The sequence below is a fragment of the Eutrema salsugineum genome, unplaced genomic scaffold, assembly GCF_000478725.1.
Source record: "Eutrema salsugineum unplaced genomic scaffold, Eutsalg1_0 scaffold_16, whole genome shotgun sequence".
NCBI lineage: Eukaryota > Viridiplantae > Streptophyta > Magnoliopsida > Brassicales > Brassicaceae > Eutrema > Eutrema salsugineum.
In genome coordinates, this window is record NW_006256858.1 from 2685042 (window position 1) to 2693813 (window position 8772).

General features: G+C 35.7%; 1 protein-coding gene and 1 pseudogene across 1 annotated transcript; one reads left to right on the forward strand and one right to left on the reverse strand.

The window, feature by feature from the left end:
- Nucleotides 1–193: 193 nt before the first annotated feature.
- LOC18021100 lies at nt 194–2818 on the reverse strand (annotated as a pseudogene).
- Nucleotides 2819–5299: 2481 nt separating this feature from the next.
- Nucleotides 5300–6091, forward strand: LOC18021273 (inhibitor of trypsin and hageman factor). Its single transcript, XM_006404012.2, has 2 exons — nt 5300–5418; nt 5883–6091. The coding sequence occupies exons 1-2, from the start codon at nt 5337–5339 to the stop codon at nt 6089–6091; spliced, it is 291 nt and encodes a 96-aa protein (XP_006404075.1). The 5' UTR covers nt 5300–5336.
- The last annotated feature ends 2681 nt before the right edge of the window (nt 6092–8772 follow it).

Genomic DNA, 8772 nt, shown 5'->3' on the forward strand with positions numbered 1-8772 from the left:
GGTAACAAATTAAGTTTATATAAGTTTACACAGTTATACGTGGTCTTATTGGGCATGTATATATTGGTTAATTCTTGTCTACTCAAGAACTAGAAGACAAGAAGATGGAAAGAAACTAACAACGAATGGTGTTGAGATTGGAGTATATATAAATAATCTAACGAAATTGCTGACTACTGTATATAGAAATGAGCTAATACATACCTACATACATATATACATACATACATACATACATAGATACACATACATTCATACATACATACATACATATATACATACATACATACATACAGTAGCAAACATATGCTATTTATACATACAGTAGCAAACGCCAAAAAAAAAAAGAAGCAACGATAACCCACCATAGCTAGCTTGTGATACGCCCGCGGTATCTGCTCCGCCGAGGAATTCATGGCTTCACAGAGAATTTAATAGTTAGACGGAAAAGTTGAATTAATGCCACCACCTTCCAATTGGTTTAGATATAAACTTCAGGAACACATATTACACAACGCAATAGATATTCTGGGGTTTATATTAAGGAAATGAGGTGACTCCAATGGCGGATATATGAAAAAAGATGAAAATTAATACACTCAAGAACACATAAAAAGGAAAAACATTTAACTTACCCGAACTGCTAGAAGAAGACATGGAACTCGAACAAGAATATGAGAGACTGAAGAACTTGATTTCCAAATCCCTAACTCATCTCTGAGTGAAGTGGAGGGGTTGAAGACAGTGATAATATAAAACGACATCATTTTATCTGTTTTTCTAATTAAACTCGGTAAGTCCAAAATGACACTGTTGTTAACGTGGATGCTACATAGACAATGTTTAAGGGATTGTTAACACCGGTTGGATGGAAATTGGTTTAAGCACAAAAATAGATTAAGTATGAAATTAATTTTTTTTATAATGATTAAGTATGTTTACACCAAAAAATTAGTTTAAGTCTAACTTTAACATTTTCTGAAAGTTTAGGTTGGAATTAGCCAATTTTTCTTCCAGTCACCATAATCCATATTTTCAAAAGGCTTGTCTCTCGTAGATAATTTCGTTTTTTTTTATATGTATATATTTTTTTGCAAACTAAAAACATCGAAGCTGCTTAGTCTTTAATACATTTTTTTTCTTATTGAATCGTTTGTTATAAGCATAAGCATAAGCAACGGCTATTCAAAATTCCACATGTTGTGAGTGATCCTTTGGTTAAAAGTTTTTCTTCTTAAAAGGTCGTTGTAACACCTAATTACAATCGCGTTATAAGAAAAACCCCATTTTCAAAGAAATTCAAATCATTATGTCCACATTAAAAATTTCTCAAGAAAAGGAACATGTGGCATGAATGTTTTAGAAAAGACTAGTGATTAACTGCGAGGATAATTTTTAATTTTAACACAACAGAGTTACAGAGGACATTACAATATCTTAAGCCCCTTTAATTTCACTTACTTACCACTACGCCAGCTTAATGCGTATATGATTTTCTTTGGTTAACTTCTTTAAATTCGATAACCGCCGGTTCGACCGAAATGTTGACCACCCTTGTCTCAGAAACCACCTTGACTCTGTACGTACCGCCACCTCCCACACTCGTTACAACGCGCGTGTACTTGTACGCGCCGCCTTCCCCTCGTGAATGGTCGATTATGACGGCAAAGGAAGGGTAGTTAAAGTCGGCGATTCTGTACCTCTTCTTTGGATCGCAGGTGAAGTCACGTCTCGCGACGGTTCTGATCTGTGATGACGTGTAATTGGAGGCGCACAAGAAATCCAGGTAATCCTCAGCCGTCAGATCGTAGATAAGCCCTGGGTTGAGTGCGGATATAGGGGACACGTGTCCGGCACCGTGTAGAAACGGCGTCGACGGTGTATGGTCAGTGCTGTCGAGGATCGGCTTGCCGTCATTGCCATTTCTGTTGGCCGTCGTCATAAGAGCTGAGCGAATCGCCGCCGCCTTCAGCAGTGCCGCAATTCCGCTCAGGTGAGGACATGACATCGAGGTTCCGGATTGGATGCTAAAATCCACTACCTGCTTCAAGTCGGGATCGGATTGGTGGAGTCCGGTTGCTCTGGTCCATGCGGCGAGGATGTTGACGCCTGGAGCGATCAGATCCGGTTTCAGAATCTCCGGCGTGACGGAATTTGGTCCCCGGGAACTGAATCCGGCCACAACCGGAGCTGGCTTGACGTGGAGGACCGTTCCCTTGAACTTAATCATAGCCGTCGGTTTTGCATCCTTCAAGATATAGTCTCTTATTTCATCTCCGGATATTTTTCCGACGGTAAGTGAAGGAATTAACTTATGTGGAGCCACAAGCTCTCTCCCGTTGGGAGCTGTGTTGGCATAGATGATACCAAGTGGACGGTTTGTTGGCGTCTTAAACTCATCAGTTCCCGATCCCATGTCAATCAAAACGATTTTTTCGGTGAAATTGTCTTCAAGTAAAGAGTAAACCAAAGGAACTTGTTTATCGCCTAGTTTAAGATGCTCTTACCTTTTGAACAAGGTGGAGACTCCGCCAAATGCTTTTCCGTTTCCGAGGATGGCGATAGCCGGAAAATCTCTATCCACCGTTCCAGCTCCAATAGTAGTTATCCATGGCGCAACGTTCATTAAGGTGGATTCACTAAGACCATCATTCCCGGCGGAGGCAGAAACGAATATACCTTTCTTAACGGCTGCTAAAGCTCCAATGGCAACAGCGTCTTGGTCGTACTCTAGTGTGCCTAACCCGAGCGAGAATGACAAAACGTTGACACCGTCTTCGATGGCCTTGTCCATGGCAGAGAGTACATCCGAGCTCATGCAGATGTAGAGTCAGCCTCCTCGGGCGTCATTCTAGCTGCAAACCCTTCAATGGCATAATTGTAGGAGTAAACTAATTCCACTGAGCTGGAGACTGAAAGAAGCTTCGATATGTACCATTGAGACTTGTTCTCAAAAACCATTGGCATATGATCGTCCATATGAACAATGTAGGTACTTTTTCCTGCAGAAACATAGGAGAAATGCAGGAGTAGGAGACAAAAAACACCTGAGAGAAACATGATCGGAGAGAAATCTGCTTTTTTTTAAAAACAGAGAAATAACTCAGATGAGTAGAGAGGTTTCTGGTCTTTGGAAGTAGAAGACGTAATTGATTGAAAACAACTCGTTTGCAGACGTAATTGATATTTTCACTCTTCTGAAAAAAAGGAATCTTATTCCCATATGTCTATTTTATACACAATAATAGAAACACTTTGACTCAAATTTTTTGATAGTGGGAACTACAGAATTCGAGAATTTCATCTCAGTTCTGATGTGAGATTATTAACATATAGTTGTCTAGTTTATAACCACACTTTTCCTATACACTAAGAAGAATATTAAGCTTCCATGATTATCATAAGGGATTGATACATAACTGAACAAATGATTGATGTGAATTAGAAGAAAGAAAAGTTCCAGATCAGATGAACCGTAAAAAGGGTTCTTTTGGGAAGTTGACGAAAAAACTTCTACCCAATTAATTGTTCTGAAACTTTCTTAAAATTCAGAGCGATGCACAAAACACACACCCACAGATATATTTAGATGGATTTAAATAAATCCAATAGATAATATTCAAGTTTCATCGGTTTTCAGAGCTGTCATTTCTCTAGCTATCTCGGTTTCAGTTCTTCTGTTAACTAACGCCTCGGTGAGAAGAATGGTTTCAAACTTTCAATAGGGATCAACGTTCAGTTTCAAAAAGACCACACCGAGACTAAGTATGAATAGTGTCTTTCTTCAATTTCAAGATTTGTTTGCAGATATTAAGTAGTTCAGATAGTTTTTCAAGATTATCACAGCTCAAAGATTAATTATAGTGGCTTGAAGATGAATATCACTGAGGCTCAGAGATGTATAGAGAATCTGTGGGAGATTAAAGTAGAGAGGAAGATGCTTATGAGTGAGAAACAGAGCTTAAAGCGAGAAGAAAGATGGGAAATTGTTGAAGTAACAGGGGAAGAAGAAGTTTTTGATGGGATTTGTAAAAGAAACGATGAAGATTTATACAGTGGAATACAAATTTGAGTCCGTTGCATATGATACGAGATAGGGTTGTGTTGTATAGCAACAGAGCTCATTGTGCTTGTTGTTGAAGAAAGCTGAGTCTGCCATTAGTCTAATGGGTACAGACGAGGTCATTTCTTGTTTCTAGGATGGCTATTGGGCCCAAGCCCAAAACTAAATTGGTTCGAAATGGCTAAAAAAGACTCCTAAATATAATGCCTAAATGGCAAAAAATCAAATCGTAGTCTAAGTGCTATAATAAAATATCGCAACATTAATGTTACACTCAAAAGTATTACCATAAGACCTACAAAAAATATCAACTATAAATTTTTTCCTTTCTGCCACGATCTAGTTTTTGTCAACAGTCTTATAATTGATTAAGTTTCCTACCGCTAAAACTAAATCGTTGTTAAGTTTCCTAATATAAAGAGTCAAATCGTCTTGGAGTGATATTCAAAACTTAAGAGCATCTACAATGCTGAGACTCTCATTGCGTTTTTAAGAATTATGTTTAATTTTTTTCTTTTTTTTTTTAACAGTGAACAACCCCTATATTTTTTCCAGGTCCAACCCTGAACCTCTTTATCTAGAGATTGTCTTCTTCAATTTATCGTCTTCTTCACTTTGAAACCGATCATCCTTTTTTAATTTATCTAGAGATTGCTTTCTCTGCATACTCCTCTCTGTTTCATGATTTCTTGATGGTATCAATGATTTAGCAGCTGAAATTCGCTGGAAATCAAAATAATTTCCGAGAACTTCCAAACTGGGTTTGCTGATCTGGGTTTCAGTGTTTGGAGCAGCTAAATTGGGGAAAGATCCTGCTATTGTCAAAACCGATATGGGTTGCCGTCGCGTTGTGCCGGTGAACCGATTCGTCACCTCCGCAGAAATTCTCGCCAGAGAACCTTTGTCGGTGAAAGAGAGCAAAAAAGTTGAAAAAAACTAAAACTCTCTCTTCCAATAATTCAAGCAATCAGGAGCCGCCACGTCACGGACGATCCTCCCTTGAGACGGGTTCTTCAATCTCTTGTCCGTCGAAAATAATGGACCCAAATTTTTTAAAAATTGCAAAACAGACCTCAGGTCCCATAGAAGAATTCCCGACAATCCCCATTAGAGATGGTCTAAGATATCTTGAAATACGATATTACCATTAATTCATTTTTGATTTAATAATTGATTTAGTTTTCGTAACCCTACCGATCTGCTATATATATTGACCAACTAACAATGAAAAAAAAAACCATTATATTGTTCAAGTAAAACTAACAAACTCAAAATGAATGGTATATGTCCTATCATTGATCTTATATGTGAACCCTGCGACTGCGCAGGTATTTCGTGCCAACCTCGATTTCCAGGTATTGTTTTCTCTTTAAAGTTTTCTTTTACTTATTTTTTTGGTCGATAAAAATAATGGATTTTGAGTTTGGATATAGAAATAAGTAAATTTTTAGTTCAAGTCATCAGTTTGCTTAATTTATCTGTCAAAATTATCATATACATCGTGATTGATATAATTTTTTTTTCTCCTTTCAAGATTTAGGTTAGGACTTCTCTCGTAAACGACAAGATTTGATTTGTATATAACTATATATATTGACAATATTATATTTAATATGTATATCTTAACCAATTTCTTTTTTTTTTTAATATACACAACTAAATTTTGGATTTTCGAATAAAAGATTGGGGACAATTATTCGTTTTTACTTACACTAAATATTGAATTGAAGACACAAGTGGTACCGATTGTTTTTTTTTTTTTTTTGTTCAACAAGTCATGCATAGGTTAAAACATTAATGTGGGATGACATGTGTGCAGGGATGAAGGTGGTATGGCCAGAACTTAAAGGAGTAAGTGGGCCTGTAGCCAAGAGAATAATAGAACATGACAATCCACATGTTACTTGTGTTATAATCACTGAAGATGATGCTGTGATACAAAACTGTTGTTGTAACCGTGTCATTCTAAAAGTTCCCGTCGTTAACTGTCCTAATGGTCCTGTCGTTAACAGTCCTCATATCGGATGATGATGTTGTTTAGTTCTTCTGCATGATTTAGTTTGATCTTTTTTTCAGTTATTTTCAATTGTTTCAGTGATTTTCAATAAGTTGTTCTGTTTTCTCCAATCAACGAACCTATTTTGTTGAACTTTTTTTTTTTTGGGATCATGACTATGTTTAATCTTTAATTACAACAAACTTTCTACAAGTTGTTTTTTCTTCTCGAATAAAAGAAATGTAGTCTGGTGCTATCGTTTATTCTTGAATCTTGATTAATGAAAGTTTGAGTTGTATACACAAATATTTTCACATATTTATTTTTCAAAGATTTTTGTGTTGTTAATTAAGTTTACATATGTTTACACAGTTATACGTGATAATTAAGTTTATATATGTTTACACAGTTACACGTGATCATGCCAGTATTGGCTTAATTCTTAAAACCTGTTCTTTGCCATATATATGTTTTAAGAAAACACAACCATAAAATTCAATTTAACTATTGTTTTTTGATAACCTAACATGTATGTGATGATCAATGTTTTTAAACTCGATCTAGACCCGCAATCGCTATCCGTTGACTCGTCGTAGAGTCCGGTTTTGATTTAATGCTAATATCCGTTGTATCAAAACCCGCTAAAATCCAGTAAAAATTCGATAAATCTGTGATCCGGCTAATGGTCAAATTGGCGAGTGGAAGTTTAAAAAGATATTTTTTGAAACAAAAAATAAAAAATTGATTTTGAAAACCTTTTCAAAGATTAAAGATTTTAAATTTGTTTAGTAATATATAATATTGACTACACTCTATAATTTATGATTATTTAGATTTTAATGAAGATTTCACTACATGCTAAAATTCTGATACCAAAAACTAAGATAAGCAGTAAAACAAATGAAATTTTTTATCCATTATTTAATTAGAATAATTCAAATGTGAAAATTACTTGTGTTCAATTTGGGGTATAATGTAGTTTTTTGTGGTTTTCTAAGATTAAAGATTTTAAATTTGTTTAGTTATATATAGAATTGACTAAACTATGTAATTTGTGATTATTTAGATTTTAATGAAGATTTTACTACATCGCCCATAGAAACCGAAAAGAATGGTGATAGAGATAAAGTAAATTGGTTGAAATTATATGTTTATTAGTTCACTTTTGTTATCATGTTTTTCTTTTAGTTTACCTTAATTGAATTAATTTTATGATTATTGTTATTCATATTAAACTTTATGATTATCGTTATTCATGTCAGATTACATACTTATTAGACTATTAATCTTCAGACTTGTTTTTGTTTTCATTTTGTTTGCTAATTTATCACAAAATATTTTGTGAACTTGTTCTACATAATTATCATATTATTACTTTCTAAATATATTCAATATATATATATATACTAGTTAACACGTAAAGTTGGAGATTAGCAAACTATCCTGAAGACGATGATGACGCTCACTTTGAGGCGTTGGCCTCTTCTCCGGCCCCGATACCGCTATCCGAGGTATCACAGATCTCGATATGCCGGATTGATGCTTCTTGGATCAGTCACAGACAGGTTAGTGACCTTGGATGGAGTTTTGAGGATGGCAGAGGGAATGAGATTTTTGGACTACAGGGATGTCGTAGAAGCCTCTCGGCTCTTCACGCCGAGATGGATTGCCTCTTATGGGCTATGTCATGCCTGAGTAAAAGACAGATGACTTCAGTGCATTTTCAGACAGACTGTTTGGACCTTGTGAGCATGTGTGAATCACCAGCAGATTGGCCGTCTTTTATGACATAGTTGGAATCCTTTCGTACACTTCGCGAGAGATTCTCAGAATTCACCTTATCCCATATTCCGAGAATTCAAAATGTCCGGGCGGATAGTCTTGCAAAAGGAGCTCGAGCAAGAGGAGTTATTTTTTCCCAAATCGATCATACCGAGCTGGTCGAAGATGGTCCACAAACCACTTCTATGATAGGTCAAATATGATTGTAATAGTTGGGAAAAAAAAATATATACTAACTAACACGCCCGCACCGTGTACATTTAATAAGTAAGATGTTAAAAATTAAAAAATTGTTTTATATATAATGTTATTTATTTATTTTTATTGATTTGATTGAGTTTATCATTTGAAACAGGAATCTAAAATCGATATTCATTCATAGATAGATAATTTGTGTAATCCATTTACTATTGCAATTCACTAAAATCAATTTTTAAAATTGATTATCGCTATTTAAAATATCCATCAATGTTTTTCAATGTCTAAATTCTTGACTATTTTTTCTTTAATAAAAATCCAATCCATAATTATTTCCCTAATTACTACTTATACAATTGCAAAAAAAAATTTATGTATTCTCTGTGATGCGGTCATCAAACCAGAAGAGAAAGATCACAAACCAGGGATGATGCAGCTCAACCCTGAGCCATTATGGACCACCTTGACAAACCTCTCAGAAGCCCAGAAACATGGAGAATCAAGGAGTGCCAGCCCAAACAAGCCCACAAACTCAAAATCATTTAAATGGCCTGTTAAAGACATATGGTCATCTCTTGAAGGATTTCAGCCCAACCACAAAGAACTAATCCAACACCCGACATTCCTGATCCATTAAGGATCCAAGAACAGCTCGGAGCTGGCCCAAATCGGTTCGTATCAGTTTACAAACCGGCAGTTATGAAACTGGTGGTCTGGCCGATCACTATGAGGA

Coding starts and splice junctions, on each gene's coding strand:
- LOC18021273 (XM_006404012.2), top strand. CDS start 5,337: ATGAATGGTATATGTCCTATCATTGATCTTATATGTGAACCCTGCGAC. Junction 5,419..5,882: donor GTGCCAACCTCGATTTCCAG/GTATTGTTTTCT, acceptor ACATGTGTGCAG/GGATGAAGGTGGTATGGCCA.